General features: G+C 38.9%; 1 protein-coding gene across 1 annotated transcript in view; it reads right to left on the reverse strand.

Moving 5' to 3' along the window:
• Positions 1-20,059, reverse strand: part of PLCB3 (phospholipase C beta 3) — a gene marked incomplete in the record, with an annotated part of 460,897 nt that overhangs the window by 108,232 nt on the left and 332,606 nt on the right. Inside the window, 1 exon segment of the mRNA XM_053720071.1 lies at positions 1,869-1,993. Within this exon segment, the coding sequence (XP_053576046.1) occupies positions 1,869-1,993 (125 nt within the window).

A 20,059-nucleotide genomic window follows, 5' to 3' on the forward strand; every position in this document is an offset into this window, starting at 1 on the left:
TATTATATAAATAATAGTTATTCTATAAAAAAGTAACCTGGTACAATAAATACCCAACAGTATAAATAATAGTTATTCTATAAACTAGTAACCTGGTACAATAAATACCCAATAGTATGAATAATAGTTATTCTATAAACCAGTAACCTGATACAATAAATACCCTACAGTATAAATAATAGTTATTCTATAAACTAGTAACCTGGTACAATAAATACCCAATAGTATGAATAATAGTTATTCTATAAACCAGTAACCTGATACAATAAATGCCCTACAGTATAAATAATAGTTATTCTATAAACCAATAACCTGGTACAATAAATACCCTATAAAATAAATAAATAATGATTATTTTATAAACTAATAACCAGGTACAATAAATACCCTATAGTATAAATAAAAGTTATTCTATAAACTAATAACCAGGTACAATAAATACCCTATAGTATAAATAATTATTCTTTAAACCTGTTACAATAAATACCATATAGTATAAATAATAGTTATTCTACAAACCAGTAACCTGGTACAAAAAATACCCTATTATATAAATAATAGTTATTCTATAAAAAAGTAACCTGGTACAATAAATACCCAACAGTATAAATAATAGTTATTCTATAAACTAGTAACCTGGTACAATAAATACCCAATAGTATGAATAATAGTTATTCTATAAACCAGTAACCTGATACAATAAATACCCTACAGTATAAATAATAGTTATTCTATAAACTAGTAACCTGGTACAATAAATACCCAATAGTATGAATAATAGTTATTCTATAAACCAGTAACCTGATACAATAAATGCCCTACAGTATAAATAATAGTTATTCTATAAACCAATAACCTGGTACAATAAATACCCTATAGTATCAATAATAGTTATTCTATAAACCAATAACCTGGGACAATACATTCCCTATAGTATAAATAATAGTTATTCTATAAACCAATAACATGGTACAATTAATACCCTATTGCATAAATAATAGTTATTCTATAAACCAATAACCTGGTACAATAAATACCCTATAGTATCAATAATAGTTATTCTATAAAACAATAACATGGTACAATTAATACCCTATTGTATAAATAATAGTTATTCTATAAACCAATAACCTGGTACAATAAATTCCCTATAGTATAAATAATAGTTATTCTATAAACCAATAACATGGTACAATTAATACCCTATTGTACAAATAATAGTTATTCTATGAACCAATAACCTGGTACAATAAATACCCTATAGTATAAATAATGGGTATTCTATAAACCAATAACCTGGTACAATAAATACCCTATAGTATAAATAATGGGCATTCTATAAACCATTAACCAGGTACAATAATTACCTTATAGTATAAATAATATTTATTCTATAAACCAATAACCTGGTACAATAAATACCCTATAAAATAAATAATAGTTATTCTATAAACCAGTAATCTGGTACAATAAATACCCTATAGTATAAATAATGGGTATTCTATAAACCAATAGCCTGGTACAATAAATACCCTATAGTATAAATAATGGGTATTCTATAAACCAATAACCAGGTACAATTAATACTCTATAGTATAAATAATGGTTATTCTATAAACTAATACCCAGGTACAATAAATACCCCATAGTATACATAATAGTTATTCTAGAAACCAATAACCTGGGACAATAATTACTCTATAGTATAAATAATAGTTATTCTATAAACTAATAACCAGGTACAATAAATTCCCTATAGTATAAATAATAGTTATTCTTTAAAGCTATAACCTGGTACAATAAATACTCTATAGTATAACTTAGTGTTGTACATGTGATAAGTTTGCTATTTATGTTTCAGGTCTCACCGAGAGTTTGAAAGTTTAACGCTACCATCTGACACCCGGCGTTCCAGAAGAGCTGCGGCATGTAATTGGAAGAATCCACTCGCGTCCCTTTGGGGTAGATGCGGCTTAGCTGCTTCTTATTGTATCTGAGAGTAGAGTCAGGGAGGAAACCAGGTAGGATTTAAAAGAGAGAGAAGGAGGTACCAAAGTGTGCAGCTAAGGAAAAGAAAGAGGACACATCAGGAGACAGAAAAAAGGAGCACAATTAAAGGGGCATGAAAGTTAAAACTAAACCTTCATGGTTCAGATAGAGCATGCAGCTTTAAGAGTGTTTTCAAATTACTACTATGCATGGGTGTCTGGAGGAAGGGGGGGTTGCCCCCCGCTAGAATTTTTTTTCAGGTAAAAAGTAAATCACATTTTTGCAAACACACAGCTAGATTAAAACGTTTTCCTCCATTTTGCTTTGAATCTAGCTGTGTGCTTGCAAGAGAGTGCCAGACTTTCTTTGTGTTGTGTTAATAATTTTGCCTATGGGCTTTGCACCCAGGCTTGTCTGGGGTTAACTGTCTGAGTCACTGAAAGCTGTGCAGCTGTCTGTGAGTGCTGGTGAGCACCCAGGGCAGTGAGTTTTGCAGGGTCATAGGATGTGTACCCAGTCTGGCTTGAGAGTGCAGTCTATGTCTGTGTTTTGTTTGTGTCTAGGTAAATGACAAAGGGCTTGTGTCACCCTTGTGTGTCTGGTTGAAGCCGTGCATTGTGTGGCTGTAGGTTAGGGACCTAGGGAGGAAGAGATCTTGATGTGGTCCTGGGACTATTACCATTTTGCCAATTGCTGTATCTAAATCTTCCATTCTGCTTTTAATCTAGTTGTGTGCTTGGAAGAGAGTGTCAAACGTTCTATGTGCTGTGTATATATGAAGATAAAAAAGATTCTTAAGCAATTCCTATCCAGCACTAACCAATCCCTATAAATTAGTAGATATACTCCCTGAACAGTGACAAGTCCCCCAATAGCTAAATAATAATAATAATAAAACAATGCTAAATAGCATCCAAACACTACACAAAAAGGAGCAAACAGCTTAAGCATAAAATACAGTGCTTATTGGAGTTCACAAAATGCCATAAGTAAACAATATTATTGGAATGACTCCTATCATAGTGCACTATGATCATGCAATCTCTAAAAATAATACATGCAGTGTTGTTTGGAGACACAGTAGCTGAGTATTTCAAGTACGGAGACCTGTGATTACAGTAGCCTGGAGGCTGGAGACACAAACAGTTGGCTTATGAGGTATCACTGGAAAGCACAGAGAGGAGCACCCTAGGACAATCGGTCACCAATAATAGTGACATCAACAGAATTACCTAGGAGGTGTGGCATCGCGATAGTGGAACTCTCTAGTAACTGCAAGTATTCACCGCTACGGCGGAACACGCTGATATACACAGTATTCATTATTGCTGAAAATCAGGATTACCGTAGCCATACTGAGGGATTGCTAGAAATGCTCAGTTGTTATTAACCAAGGGGTTTGCTATTGAGCTATCCTGTCAACATCCAGGCTTACTCCATTTATTCACTTTACCCAAGTATATGGAACATTTCTGTATTGGATATTTCTCCTCCATCATAGAACTGGAAATTGATCTTTGACCTGTGAAATAACAGGCGTTTATTTATTTATTTAGGGAATTTGATGTATATTTGGCAATTTTTGGTATTATCTGCATGTATTATTTATAGAGATTGCATAATCATAGTGCACTATGATAGGAGTTCTGAGTCATTCCAATAATATTGTTTACTTATGGCATTTTGTGAACTCCAATAAGCACTGTATTTTATGCTTAAAGGGACACTGAACCCAATTTTTTTCTTTTGTAATTCAGAAAGAGCATGCAATTTTAGCAACTTTCTAATTTATTCCTATTATCAATTTTTCTTTGTTCTCTTGCTATCATTATTTGAAAAAGAAGGCATCTAAGCTTTTTTTTGGTTTCAGTACTCTGGACAGCATTTTTATTGGTGGATGAATTTATCCACCAATCAGCAAGGACAACCCAGGTTGTTCACCAAAAATGGGCCGGCATCTAAACGTACATTCTTGCATTTCAAATAAAGATACCAAGAGAATGAAGAAAATTTGATAATAGGAGTAAATTAGAAAGTTGCTTAAAATTTCATGCTCGTTTTTTCTGAGAGGATTTCCGGTAAGAGGAGTTGTGCTGAGCAGCACACATGCTGGAATTGGCGTGTGCACGAAGCACAAGTTATTCCAATTCTCTCCCCTTGCTGTTTCTCCCGTTGCCGGTGCAGCTTGCATCCCAGGGAGTGGGCGAATACATCCAAGTCCAAGCAGGAAAACCTCTAGAGTCATTTTCGGCTCCTCGGACAGAGTCGCAACCTTGCTACCGTCTCTAGGATAGCAACTATCTGCTGTTGAGACTTATTTAAAAACCACAGACCACGGAATCTACTGCTGTCATTTGTTTACCGCTGTTAGCACAGGCTGCTCCAAAGTGCACCGTGAAGGCTGAATATGGGGCTTTATCTTACAGCCGGCGCCTGAAGGAGGGTAATAAGTGCTCGTTGTGGGGCCCCTAGACCTCCTAGAGCACTGTGTACTTTTGCGGCTATATCTAACTGCTGAGCCGTAGACCCCCGTAGACGGCGTATGTGTTAAAACCAGATGGATTAAAGTGCCCAATCACGTGTGTGGATAAGGCAAGCCCGGCTTCTCGCCCAATCAGAATCAGAGGTGTGCCAAGGAGCTGTCGTCACAGCTGCCGTCACAGCAGAATCGGCTCACGGAAGGACTACAGTCTATCAGTTGCGAAACTCGAGGAGGGGAGCAGATGTTCGCTGCAAAACTCGGATGTCCTCAGTTGCTCTTAGCTCCCCCAGGACCGAGGCGCATTGGACATTGAAGCACATAGACTGTGAGTGTTTTCTGCTATTTCTGCCCATGTTTGACTATTTCTGACGGGCTCTAAATTCATTGCTGTGGGCTGGAGAAGGTGGTGTGTTACCGCAGCTATTATACAGGAAAGAGGAAGAAAAAAAAAAAAAAAAAAAAGGGGATCTGGTTTTCAATATCTTTGCAAGGAGAGACTGTTGCTATACCTGGTTAAAGTATCTGGTGTGTCCCTTGCTTTACTATATTGTATCCTGAGGGTTATAGTACAAACTTTTTATTCTTACTACAGGAAGGGGCAAACAGAATCCCTCTAGCACTATTAAAGAGGTTTAAAATCGGACTCTCTCCAGATCTATGTGTCTATCACTATGTCCTTGTTTACATATATGAATTTTGTGTTACTGCTTGGCGAATACTACAGCTAATTGGCTTGATATCAGAGCATTTTCTAGAGAAATTCTAAATGGTTTAAAATCTATTTAATGCTGCTTAATTTAGTACATTTTAAGAAACCTGTTAAGTTTGTACTGATTACTACAAGGGAGGGGAAAAGTTCTTTCTATCTTGCTATATGGTCAATATTTTTTCAACAAAAGTAAGACTCATAGGAGTTCAGAATTAATGCTGATTTGGTGAAGTCACAATAATATGTGTAATGCTGATCAATTCTACAACTTCAAATTTCTTTGCAAGTTTTGTATAAACTTTTATTAGGGTGGGTGAGGCTTTCTCCCTATATTATCCTCTCTCCCCTATAAAGAAAATAGGTCTTGTAGGAGTCTAGACTATCTAACTGGTTTAAAGAGAAAGAAAAAGCTTTATTTGTTCATGAGACTGCAGGCTTTACTCTATCACTAAACAAAAAAAATATATATTCACTTTTTTTTCTCTCTCACGGAATAATAATAACAGATAAGGGGATAAGGGTAGCAAGAGAAGTTTGTTACACGCTTGTTTAAGATATACACCTTGCACTTTTGTTTTGCCTGGCTCTGCCCGGCAGTGGTCACGGGGGGTGTCCCCCCCCCCCTTTTTTTTTTTTTTTTTTCCTTCTCACATTTAAATGGAAAAATGTATCACTCAGGGGAAATCTAACTCACCTAAAATGCCTGCAAAATCAAAAGACAAGAAAAATAAAACAATTGATACCAGTATAGATAGCACTATGGAAGCCAGCAGATCCCCTTTTGAATCTCAAGCCCTTATTGCTAAAATGTCTGAACTATTTTCACCGCAATTTGAGGCGATTAAAAAAGAGCTAGGCTCAATTTCTACTGAAATAGGTTCACTTTCTGCCGAAGTAAGACAGTTTTCTACAAGGTTAACAGAAGCAGAGTCCAGGATCTCTGATATAGAAGATCAGACTCATAGGCAGGCCGACACTTTACAAAAACAAGAATCTAAAATTAAAAATATGCAGTTACGCCTGGAGGATCTTGAGGATCGCTCCAGGCGTAATAATATTAGACTAGTGGGGCTCCCCGAACTGGCAGAATATGAGGACTTAATAAAATTTACGTCCACTACATTACCTCTTGCACTTGGTATGTCCCCCCATTTGTTACCACTTTCGATTGAGCGTGCCCATAGATTAGGCCCCAAGAAGTCTGCTTCGGATGGAGCTACAAAAAGTAGAGTCTGTCTATTCAAACTCTTAAGATTCCAAGACAAAGTTGATTTACTGAAACTGTTTAAAAAATCTGAGCCTCAAGTCTTTGGAAATAGCAGGGTACTATTGTTTCAGGACTTCTCTATTGAGACCTCCTCGAAAAGAAGACTAATGGCCCCCCTTTGCACGCAATGAATAAATAAAGGGTTAAAGGCTTGGATGGTTTATCCAGCCAGAATTATAGTAGAGAATCAGGGTATTAGACATGTATTTGACGAGGCTGCAGAAGTTAAAAAATACATTGAAAGCAGTTAATCCTAGAAAGCTTAGTTAGGAAAACTGCCAGATGTCTTGACGTTACTCTGTAATGGTGAATAGCAGTCTTTCCATATTAGAGTTGGTTAGCAGGTTGTTATTTTTTGCTGTAATTATCGTTGCTTTTTTATTTGTGTTTTTTTTTTTTTTTTTTCTCCTTCTTCTTCTCTCTCCCTCCGCCGCTCCCAGCTCCCCGCCGCGCCCTCGATGCACCCCGACTGGGTTGTCCCTTATAAATTGGCTATTTAGCCTGATTTTAGATGGTGGAAGGACTTAAGATTTTATCTTGGAATATAGCTGGGATAACTTCCCCCATTAAACGCAAATTAATTATTAAAACCTTAGCTAAGTATAAACCAGATGTTGTCTTCCTTCAGGAGACTCATCTTAATGAGCAAGAAGCTTTTAAATTGAAGACAAAATGGGTAGGGGAAGTAGTCTCTACTTCTGGCGTGTCTAGAAAGTGTGGGGTTGTCATTCTTTTTCATAAAGAATTGGAGTATAGGATAGACAAGGTAGAAGTAGACCCTGCGGCTAGATATATTCTCATCCAAGTGTCTATAAAGAACACAAAATTTGTACTGTGTAACGTCTATGCCCCAAATAAATTCTCTAGAGAATTTTGGGAAATTATAAAAATTAAATTATTTCCTTTTATCACTGAAAATTTAATATTAGGGGGTGACTTTAATGCTACTCTATGTCCTGCTTTAGACAGACTCTCTAACAAAAATAGATCAGTCTATGAGAAACAGGCAAAATACCTATCACAATTCTGTACGAAGCTGAGATTAGTAGATGCATGGCGTTTAAAAAATCCGGATAAACAGTCGTTTTCTTGTGAGTCTAAAGTACATGGTACTTTCTCCAGAATAGATTTTCTTCTAATCTCAGAGAAACTTTCTATTCAGAATCTAGAGACAGGAATTGGAGATATTATCATATCAGATCATGTGATTATCTCTGTGTCATTTCCCACCTGTCTTAAAAACAGGACTCAAACGTTGAGTTTTTATTTCCCCCGATACTTATATACTAATCCCAAATTTGTTAACTTTTTAAGATCTCTGTGGCAGCGATACTATTCTGACAATGTAAGTTACTTTAACAAACCGGAAATTTTTTGGGAAGCTTTTAAAGCTTTTATGCGGGGGGAAATACAGACATATGTTGGCATAGCTAAGAAAAAGAGCAGAGCACGTGAAACACAAATTGTGAATAAAGTCAGGATCTCTTATAGAAAATACTGTTTATATCGTACCTCGGTAAACTGGAAAAGGTATCAAGATAATAGGAAGGAAAGAGATGTGTTCTTAAAACAAAAACTGCTAGAGGATGAAGCAAAAATAAATCTTCACTTTAAAGGAGTTCATGGCTCCTCTGCAAAATATCTGGCTAGACTCACCAAAGCTAGAAAAAAGAAAAACTTTATTTCCGTGATTCAAACCAACAAGGGAAGATATACGGAGACTAATGAGATTAGTGAGGCTTTCTTTGCTTACTATCAACAACTATATTCTAGAGTTGAAATAAATAAGGAGAGTCAAGACATTTTTTTGTCTATGATAAAGACCCCCCAATTAAGTAGCGAGGATCTAGTGTTGATTAATGCCCCAATCTCATTGGATGAAATTAGAAGAGCCATAGATCACTTGAAATTGAATAAGGCACCTGGACCAGATGGGTTTCTAGCGGAGCTTTATAAATGTCTTGGTGAAGTCTTACTTCCAACATTAGAAAAACTTTTTAATTTTTACTATAGTTCAAATAACACTATCTCTAACTATTTCTCGGCGGCCAACATCTCCCTTATTTTAAAGAAAGGTAAAAATCCTGAGGATTTGGCTTCGTATAGGCCGATCTCGGTACTAAATATTGACTATAAGATTTTAATGGCAATTATTGCATCAAGATTATCTACTTGCTTACATAAAATTATTCACCCTGACCAAACAGGATTTATGGTAGCTAGAAATCCAATAAAAAATATTTGTAAACTGATTAACTTTTTGGATTATGCCTGGAATAGGGATAAGGCTAGGAAGGAGCCACTATGGCAAGACGTTGCTATTCTTTCGTTGGATGCGGTCAAAGCTTTTGACTCGATTGTGTGGGAGTATTTATTTAGGGCAATGGAGAAATTTGGTTTTAAAGGGGAATTTCTACAATTCATTTTTCGTCTATATTATAATCCAATTTCCTGTTTACTTATCAATGGATCTCTATCACCTAAAATAACATTGCAGAGAGGCACCAGGCAAGGCTGCCCTCTGTCTCCTCTACTCTTTAATATCGCGCTGGAACCTCTCGCGATAAGATTCAGAGATGTTCTGATAGGAGTTCCATTTGGTTTACAGCGTCTCAAAACACTGCTGTATGCAGATGATGTGCTGGTTTTTGTAGCCAACATTCAGCAGTCTATTCCTATGATCCTTGATGTGTTGGAAGCTTTTAGCTCCTTCTCAGGGTATAAGATAAACATAGACAAGAGTGAATTAATGTGTATAAATAATTCCCAGTTAGTAGGACTTAATATCCCTTTCAAACAGGTTGAGGTTATTAAATATCTAGGTTTAGTTTTACACAAAAACCCTAAACTCTGGTATAAAGCTAACTTTGAGCCCCTATTTCAAAAAATAGGAATGGATCTGCATCTTTGGGCTGCTTTCCCGTTGTCTATCACCGCCAGGGTTAATCTAATTAAAAGCAATAATTTTTCCACGTTTGCTATATCCTCTTCAGAATCTTCCTTTATTCTTACTGAATAAAGATCTAAAGCTTTTTCATGCTCAAATCTCTAAATTCATTTGGAATAATAAAAGGCCTCGAATTGCGCTCGCAAGACTAATGCAAAATCGTGGATCAGCGGGATTGGCTTTGCCTAATCTTAAATTGTATAACTTGGCGGCGATGGTTAAAACAGCAATAGATTGGCTTGCCGGCACTAATTTGGTTTCATCAGAAGAGATTGAAAATTATTTGATTGCCCCATTCGGGTTAAAAGCTATATTACATTCTCCAGTTCAGAAGCTCCCTCAGAATGTTAGCTGCCTTATCACCTTTAGAAATATTGTTTTAGCCTGGCAAAAGTTTTGTGCAATTCTTGATATAGATTTCTCATTCTCTGAATGGCTTCCGATTGCAAATAATCCTAATTTTCTGCCAGGTATATACCAAAAAGTGTTTAAAGACTGGGCTGATAAAGGACTACACTATGTAAAACAGTTATTTGATGAAAATGATCAATTACTAGCGGCGGATGTTATTTTTAACAAATTTGATTTACCTAGATTTAATTTATTTGCGTATTTTCAAATCCGCCACTTTATTTCCTCACAAAGTCTGTCTCTCTCGGCTTTTTCCGCCTGGTCGGATATTAAGCTTGCTGTACAAAAATTTGTTGCAGGAAACTCCTCGATATCCTTGATGTATGATATTATGCTGTCTAAGCAGAGCCTACTATTTAAAGATAACATTTGTAAGTCCTGGCTACCTCTTATCCCCTCGGTAAACCATGATAAAATTACTCAGAGCTTTGACTCTCTATGTAAGTGTAAAGTCCCGATATCGTGGAATGAATCCCAGATGAAATTGATCAATAAGGTTTATCTTTCTCCGTGGAAAGTTTCTAGATATTATCCGTCCTCGGGTAGTTTATGTCCGCGATGTTCACATGTTAGGGCAGATTTGATGCACGTTTTGGACTTGTCCTATGGTAAGACAACTGTGGTTAAAGATTATTTTCTGGTTTAATACACTTTATAAAACAACAATTGGATTATCTGCGGAAGATGTCTTCTTCCTACTTCCCCCACAAGAGATGGTTAATGATATCACTATTAATAGTTTAAATACTATTATTTTGACTGTTAGATACTGTTTACTTAAAAACTGGAAAGCTAGGTCTGTTCCGGGATTAGCTATGATCTTCAGAACATTACAAGATCAAATTGTTTTTGAATCATATCATCTGTATGAGGCCTCGGAGAAACGAATCAAGAAGTTCCTCTGGAAATGGACTCCAGTTATTCTATCTTATTCATTACCTTTGCAAAAGCGGATCCTTTCTTCTTTCCTTTCTTCAGTGAGCTTTGCTGAATTAACTTTACTTAATGTTTTTCCACACACATGGATTGCTACACGCTAGGGGATCCCTAGTCGGTGGCATTGTGGAGGGGTGGGGGGGCGTCGGGGGTGGGGAGTGAGAAATATTTCTTTCTTTCTTTTTTTTTTTTGTTTTTTTTTGTTTGTTTCTTCTTCTTATATTTTTTTGTTGTTTCTTGAAGGGAAAGGATATGGAAAGCAATGTAGGGAAAATGTATATAAGAAAGTTGATAGCTGTCTATTTTTTAGCTATCCAAGATAGAAGTATTAATCATATTACTTTCAGTCAGGAAGCTGACTAGAATTGGTTAGTTTGTTGAAGATTGGAATATGTATCTGTTAACACCCTGCATGTTAATGTATTATATGTTTAGATGCTTATAGTTTTTCTGATTTATAGTTACGTGGAGCTGTGTCTCCAGACAAGATATACGAAATGTTTTTTTTTTTATTTTTTTTATTTATTTTTGTCCTTCGAATAATCAATAAAAATGATTTAAAAAAAAATAAAAAAAAATGTCATGCTCAATCTGAATCACGAAAGAAAAATTTTGGGTACAGTGTCCCTTTAAGCTGTTTGCTCCTTTTCGTGTAGTGTTTGGATGCTATATAGCTTTGGTTTATTATTATTATTATTTAGCTATTGGGGGACTTGTCACTGTTCAGGGAGTATATCCACTAATTTTCAGGGATTGGTTAGTGCTGAATAGGAATTGCTTAAGAATCTTTTTTATCTTCAAATTAATTAATATCTTTTCTCCTTGTACCAGTGATCTGATATCTACTCATAATTCAGATCACCGTTACCAGCCCTTTAACAGGTAATACTGGAAGTGCTGACAACACTTCACTAATTTCATATATATATATATATATATATATATATATACACACTGTATCTCCCAAAAGTAAGTACAGCCCTCACATTTTTGTAAATATTTTATTATATCTTTTCATGTGACAACACTGAAGAAATTACACTTTGCTATAATGTAAAGTAGCGAGTGTACAGCCTGTATAGCAGTGTAAATGTGCTGTCCCCTCAAAATAACTCAACACACAGGCATTAATGTCTAAAAGTGAGTACACCCCTAAGTGGAATTGTCCAAATTGGGCCCAATTAGCCATTTTCCCTCCCCGGTGTCATGTGACTTGTTAGTGTTACAAGGTCTCAGGTGTGAATGGGAGAGCAGGTGTGTTAAATTAGGTGTTATCGCTCTCACACTCTCTCATACTGGTCACTGGAAGTTTAACATGGCACCTCATGGCAAATAACTCTCTGAGGATCAGAAAAAAAAATGAATTTCATGCTTACCTGATAAATTTGTTTCTTTCTTGACACGGTGAGTCCACGGATCATCATAATTACTATTGGGAAAATCGCTTCTGGCCTGCAGGAGGAGGCAAAGAGCACCACAGCAAAAGCTGTTAAATACTACTCCCCTTACCCACAACCCCCAGTCATTCGACCAAAGGGAAAGGAGAAAGGAAGTAATATAAGGTGCAGAGGTGCCTGAGGTTTATAAAAAAAAATAAACTGTCTGAAAATACAGGGCGGGCCGTGGACTCACCGTGTCAAAAAAGAAACAAATTTATCAGGTAAGAATAAATTTAATTTTCTTTCTAATGACACGGTGAGTCCACGGATCATCATAATTACTATTGGGAATCAATACCAAAGCTAGAGGACACGGATAATAAGGGAGGGACAAGACAGTTAGCACCACTGCTTGAAGAACCTTTCTCCCAAAAGCAGCCTCAGCAAAAGTAAAAGTATCAAATTTGTAAAATTTAGAAAAAGTGTGTAAAGATGACCAAGTGGCAGGCTTGCAAATCTGATCTACAGAAGCCCCATTTTTTTAAAGCCCAAGTAGAAGAAACAGCCTTTGTGGAATGAGCCGTGACTTTCTCAGGAGGCTGCTGACCAGCAGTCTCATATGCCTAGCGAATAACACTCCTCAACCAACAAGAAAGAGAAGTAGCCATAGCTTTCTGACCCTTACGTTTCCCAGAAAAAACAACAAATAAAGAAGAAGACTGGCGAAAAAATCCTTAGTAGCCTGCAAATAATATTTCAATGCACGAAGGGAAGAAAACCTAAAGCAGTACGAAGTACTACCTTATTAGAATGATAAACAAGAAAAGGAGATTCACATTGCAATGCAGAAAGCTCCGAAACTCTTCGAGCCGAAGAGATAACAACTTAAAACAAAACCTTCCAGGTTAACAACTTAACATCCAAAGAATGCATAGGCTCAAACGGAGCCTGTTAAAGAACTCTCAGAACTAAATTAAGACTCCAAGGAGGAGTCACAAACTTAAACATAGGCCGAATTCTAACCAAAGCCTGACAAAAAGACCGAACATCTGGCACATCCACCAGGCGTTTATGTAACAAAATAGATAAAGCAGAAATTTGACCCTTCAGGGTACTAGCAGACAAACCTTTCTCCAGACCCTCCTGGAGAAAAGACAAAATCAATCCTAGGAATCCTAACTCTACTCCAAGAGTAGCCCTTAGATTCACACCAATACAGATATTTACTCCATATCTTGTAATAAATCTTTCTAGTCACAGGCTTACGAGCCTGAATCATAGTCTCAATAAGCGACTCAGAAAAACCACGCTTAGATAGAATCAAGCGTTCAATCTCCAAGCAGTCAGCTTCAGATAAACGAGATTTGGATGAAGGAAGGGACCCTGAAGTAGAAGGTCCTTCCTCAACGGAAGACTCCACAGTGGAGACGATGACATTTCCACCAGATCTGCATACCAGATCCTGTGAGGCCAAGCCGGCGCAATCAGAATCACTGACATCCTCTCTTGCCAGATCTGAGCAATGACCCGAGGAAGAAGGGCAAACAGAGGAAACATGTATGCCAGACTGAACTTCCAGGGAACTGCCAGAGCATCTATTAGAACAGCCTGAGGATCCCTTGACCTCGACCTGTACTTTGGAAGCTTGGCATTGTGACGAGATGCCATAAGATCCAATTCCTGAAGACCCCACCTGAGAACCAAACTGGAAAACACCTCCAGATGAAGTTCCCACTCCCCCGGATGAAAAGACTGTCTGCTCAGAAAATCTGCTTCCCAATTTTCCACCCCTGGAATGTGAATCGCAGAAAGACAGCAATTGTGAACCTCTGCCCACTGAATAAACCTGGCTATCTCCTTGATCGCCAAATAACTCTGAGTTCCCTCTTGATGATTGATGTAAGCCACAGACGTTATATTGTCCGACTGAAATCTGATAAACTGGGTTGAAGCCAATTGAGGCCAGGCTAGGAGAGCATTGAAGATTGCCCTCAACTCTAAAACATTTATAGGAAGAACCGATTCCTCCCGGTTCCATAGACCCTGAGCCTTCAGAGAACCCCAGACAGCTCCTCAACCCAGCAGACTGTCATCCATGGTCACAATCACCCAGGTAGGCCTGCGAAAACAGGTTCCCTGGGAGAGACGATCCTGAGACAAGAACCACGGAAGAGAATCTCTTGTAGCCTGATCTAGAACAATCTTCGGAGACAGATCTGTATAATCCCTGTTCCACTGCCTCAGCGTGCACAACTGCAGAGGTCTGAGATGAAACCGAGCAAACGGAATGATGTCCATGACTGAAACCATCAGACCAATCACCTCCATACACTGGGCCACCGACATGGACGAGGAGATGACTGAAGAGCCAGACAGGAATTGAACATTTTTGACTTCCTTGCTCTGTCAAAAAGATCTTCATTTCCAGAGAGTCTATAATGGTTCCCAAGAATACCACTCTTGTAGCCATAATCAAGGAACGTTTTCCTAAATTCACGTTCCAACCATGGGAGCGCAGAAAAGACAACAACAACTCCGTGTGGGAATTTGCTAGTTGAAAAGATGGCGCCCGAACTAGAATGTCGTCCAGGTAAGGAGCTACTGCAACCCCCTGTAGTCAGAGAACTGCCAATAACGCACCCAGGACCTTTGAAAACACCCTGGGAGCTGTTGCAATACCAAAAGGAAGAGCCACAAACTGAAAATGCTTGTCTAGGAAAGCAAATCGCAGAAACTTGTGATGATCCCTGTGGATGGGAATATGCAGATATGCATGCTTCAGATCTACTGTAGTCATGAACTGACCCTCTTGAAGCAGAGGAAGAATAGACTGAATAGTTTCCATCTTGAAGGATGCAACTCTGAGAAACTTGTTTTACACACTTGAGATCCAGGATGGGTCTAAAAGTTCCCTCCTTTTTGGGAACAATAAACAGATTGGAATAAAACTCTAGTCCCTGCTCCTGAACTGGAACAGGAACGATCACTCCATGTTGGAAAGATCCTGAACACAACTTAAGAATGCCTCTTTTTTTTATCTGATTTACAGATAACCTTGACAAATGAAACCTGCCCCTGGGAGGAAAAGTTTTGAACTCCAGCTTGTATCCCTGGGACACAATATCTACCACCCAGGGATATGGAACATCCCTTACCCAGGCTTGAGCGAACAAAGACAGCCTGCCCCCCCACGTGATCTATTCCCGGGTCGGGGGCAGACCCTTCATGCTGACTTGGAGTCAGTAGCAGGCTTCTTAGATTGCTTCCCCTTGCTTTAGGACTGATTGGACTTCCAAGAGGGCTTGGACTGATCCTGCTTGGAGGAGGAGGAAGACTTACCAGAGAAGTTATGAAAGGAACGAAGATCACTCTGACGACCCTTCTGTTTATTTCTCCTATCCTGAGGAAGAGAATGACCCTTCCCTCCAGTGATATCAGAAATAATCTCCGTCAAACCAGGCCTAAACAAGGTCTTCCCCTTGTAAGGAATGGATAAAAGCTTAGATTTAGAAGATACATCCGCAGACCAAGACTTTAACCATAAAGCCCTGCGCGCCAAAACAGCAAAGCCGGAAATTTTTGCTCCCAACTTGATGACCTGTAAAGAAGAGTCCGCAATAAAAGAATTAGGCAATTTAAAGCCTTAATTCTATCCTGAATTTCATCCAGAGGAGATTCCTGTTGAATATAATCAGACAATGCATCAAACCAATATGCAGCCGCCCTGGTAAGTGTCGCAATACATGCAGCAGGTTGCCATTGGAACCCCTGGTGAACATACATCCTGTTAAGTAAAGTTTCTGACTTCTTCTCCATGGGATCCTTAAAAGAACAACTATCCTCAATAGGAATAGTGGTCCTCTTAGCTAAAGTGGAAATAGCTCCCTCTTCCTTAGGAACCGTCTGCCAAGATTCCTTAAAAGAATCCGGCAATAGGAAACATCTTCCTAAAAATAGGAGAAGGAGAAAAAGGAATTCCAGGCTTCTCCCAATCCCGTGCAATAATTTCTAAAACATGATCTGGAACAGGAAAAACTTCCACTACAGAAGGAACCTCAAAGAATTTGTTAAGTTTACTAGTCTTCTTTGGAGTAACTATGACCGTCGAATCAGAGTCATCCAAAGTAGCCAAAACCTCCCTGAGTAACAAACAAAGGTGCTCCAGCTTAAATCTGAAAGAAACAACCTCAGAATCAGCCAAAGGAGTCACACTATCAGAATCTGAAATTTCACCTTCAGACGCTACTGAAATATCTTCTTCCTCAGTCCTATGGGAAGAAACATTAGAAATAACTGCAACAGAATTAGAACTCCTTTTACGCTTACCCTGCAACACAGGAAAAGCAGACAAAGCCTCAGATACAGCAGAGGATATATGAGTAGCCATATCCTGTAAAGAACAACCAACCTGAAACGAAACGCAGGGCACTGCATGTGAAGATGATAGAGATTGGGATGAATGGGGAGAAAGCTGCGCTACATCTTGAACAGGAGACTCCTGAACAATACTTTCCTTAGAAAATGAAGGTTCTGTATCAAAAAGCCAATCCCTATACTGCAAGGTTCTCTCTATACATGAGGAACAGAAAGGGATAGGTGGTTCTACATTAGCATCTAGACATAAATTGCAGGTAACAGCTTGCAAGTCCTCTTGGTCCATTTTACACACAGATTAAACAAAAAACTTAAATTTGTTTGAAAAAAAAATAATAAAAATAAAACGTTGCTGTCTCTTTAAAAAAACATTCAAAAAAAAAAAAGCCCAGAAAAAACAAACAGCCCTGAGCCCCACCTCCTTGCAACTACAAGCAAAGAGAATGACTGGGGGTTGTGGGTAAGGGGAGTGGTATTTAAAGGGACACTGAACCCAAATTTTTTATTTTGTGATTCAGTGGAGCATGAAATTTTAAGTAACTTTCTAATTTACTCCTATTATCAAATTTTCTTCATTCTCTTGGTATCTTTATTTAAAATTCAAGAATGTAAGTTTAGATTCTGGCCCATGTTTGGTGAACAACCTGGGTTGTCCTTGCTGATTGGTAGATAAATTCATCCACCAATAAAAAAGTGCTGTCCAGAGTTCTGAAACCCAAAAAAGCTTAGATGCCTTCTTTTTCAAATAAAGATAGCAAGAGAAAGACGAAAAAATGATAATATGAGTAAATTAGAAAGTTGCTTAAAATTGCATGCTCTATCTGAACCACGAAAGAAAAAATTTGGGTTCAGTGTCCCTTTAACAGCTTTTGCTGTGGTGCTCTTTGCCTCCTCCTCCAGGCCAGGAGTGATATTCCCAATAGTAATTATTGTGATCTGTGGACTCACCGTGTCATTAGAAAGAAAGAATTGTTGCTCTACACAAAAGATGTTCTAGGCTATAAGAAGATTGACAAGACCCTGAAACTGAGCTGCAGCACGGTGGACAAGACCATACAGCAGTTTCACAGGATAGGTTCCACTCAGAACATGCCTTGCCATGGTCGACCAAAGAAGTTGAATGCACGTGCTCAGCGTCATAACCAGAGGTTGTCTCTGGGAAATAGACGTATGAGTGCTGCCAGCACTGCTGCAGAGGTTGGAGGGGTGGGGGATCAGCCTGTCAGTGCTCAGGCCATACTGCATCAAATTGGTCTTCATGGCTGTCGTCCTAGAAGGAACCCTCTTCTAAAGATAATGCACAAGAAAAGCCTGCAAACAGTTTACTGAAGACAAGCAGACTAAGGACATGGATTACTGGAACCATGCCCTGTGGTCCGATGAGACCAAGATAAACTTATTTGGTTCAGATGGTGTCAAGCGTGTGTGGCGGAAACCAGGTGAGGAGTACAAAGACAAGTGTGTCTTGCCTACAGTCAAGCATGGTGGTGGGAGTGTCATGGTCTGGGCCTGCATGAGTGCTGCCGGCACTGGGGAGCTACAGTTCATTGAGGGAACCATGAATGCCAACATGTACTGTGACAATCTGAAGCAGAGCATGATTCCCTCTGTTGGGCATCCTCAAATGGAAGGTGGGGGAGCGCAAGGTCTCTAACATCCACCAGCTCCGTGATGTCGTCATGGAGGAGTGGAAGAGGACTCCAGTGGCAACCTGTGAAGCTCTGGTGAACTCCATGCCCAAGAGGGTTAAGGCAGTGCTGGAAAATAATGGTGGCCACACAACATATTGACACTTTGGGCCCAATTTGGACATTTCCACTTAGGGGTGTACTCACTTTTGTGGCTAACGGTTTAGACATTAATGGCTGTGTGTTGCATTATTTTGAGGGGACAGCAAATTTACACTGTTATACAGGCTGTACACTCACTACTTTACATTGTAGCAAAGTGTGATTTCTTCAGTGTAGTCACATGAAAAGATATAATAAAATATTTACAAAAATGTGACGGGTGAACTCACTTTTGTGAGATTGAGGCCTCTATTTAACAAAGTCTGGCGGACCTGATCCGACAGTGCGGATCAGGTCCGCCAGACCTAGCTGAATACGGAGAGCAATACGCTCTCCGTATTCAGCATTGCACCAGCAGCTCACAAGAGCTCCTGGTGTAACGCCGCTCCCTGCAGACTTGCAGCCAATCGGCCGCCAGCAGGGAGGTGTCAATCAACCCGATCGTACTCGATCGGGTTGAATTCCGGCGATGTCTGTCCGCCTGCTCAGAGCAGACGGACAGGTTATGGAGCAGCGGTCTTTGTGACCGCTGCTTCATAACTGCTGTTTCTGGCGAGTCTGCAGGCTCGCCAGAAACACGGGGGGTCAAGCTCCATTCAAAGCTTGATAGATATGCCCCATTGTGTGTATATATACTGTATATGTAAAGAATTTTTTTTTCATAATATTGCAGCCCCCAAAAATGTATTTTTGGGCTGGCTCCTTGATTTTCACATCATATTTGTCACGTCCTGACTTATACCTAAGCACAAGCACTCACTTTAGTAACGCTTTACGACAATGCGCTACCATGTTTATAATGATGTGCAGCTCATGCGTACGACAAGTCCTGCCTTATACCTAAGCACAAGCACTCACTTTAGTAACGCTTTACGACAATGCGCTACCATGTTTATAATGATGTGCAGCTCATGCGTACGACAAGCACATTCGTCTGCTTCACCTGTTGCCATTGATATTATTTTTAGGGTATTTTAGCTTTTTGAGCCCCCTTTGGAAACATTTCTGGGGATGCTCCTGCTTCTATGATCAAATTGACTTTATCTCTCTGTATCCTTTGCAGTAAAGCATACCTAGGTAGGCTCATTCCTTTTGTCTTGCTTTAGAATGACATATCAACCAAGCATAAACAATTTTAAAACCAATTAACATCTTGTTTGATGCAATTGTTTTTCAGAAGACAAAATCCACCCACCATTGGCCTTATTTAGAGGAGTCAATCTGAACTTGAGTGTGCGGACAACAAGGCTAAATATGTTATGTTAGTATAAAATATATTGTTTTGCAGTTGTTATCTTATGAATCCAATAAGGATATATGTGGCAGAGTTAGCCTCGACAATTCAGCATAGTGCTTTTCTAGCTCTGAGAATTAGAAAAACAGAATTTATGTTTACCTGATAAATTTCTTTCTCCTACGGTGTATCCGGTCCACGGCTTCATCCTTACTTGTGGGATATTCTCAATCCCTACAGGAAGTGGCAAAGAGAGCACACAGCAGAGCTGTTCATATAGCTCCCCTCAGGCTCCGCCCCCCCAGTCATTCGACCGACGGTTAGGAGAAAAAGGAGAACCATAGGGTGCAGTGGTGACTGTAGTTTACAAAAATAAATTTAAACCTGACCAAAATGCCAGGGTGGGCCGTGGACCGGATACACCGTAGGAGAAAGAAATTTATCAGGTAAACATAAATTCTGTTTTCTCCTACATTGGTGTATCCGGTCCACGGCTTCATCCTTACTTGTGGGAACCAATACCAAAGCTTTAGGACACGAA

Source organism: Bombina bombina, chromosome 7 (assembly GCF_027579735.1).
Source record: "Bombina bombina isolate aBomBom1 chromosome 7, aBomBom1.pri, whole genome shotgun sequence".
In the NCBI taxonomy this organism is placed as follows: Eukaryota; Metazoa; Chordata; class Amphibia; order Anura; family Bombinatoridae; genus Bombina; species Bombina bombina.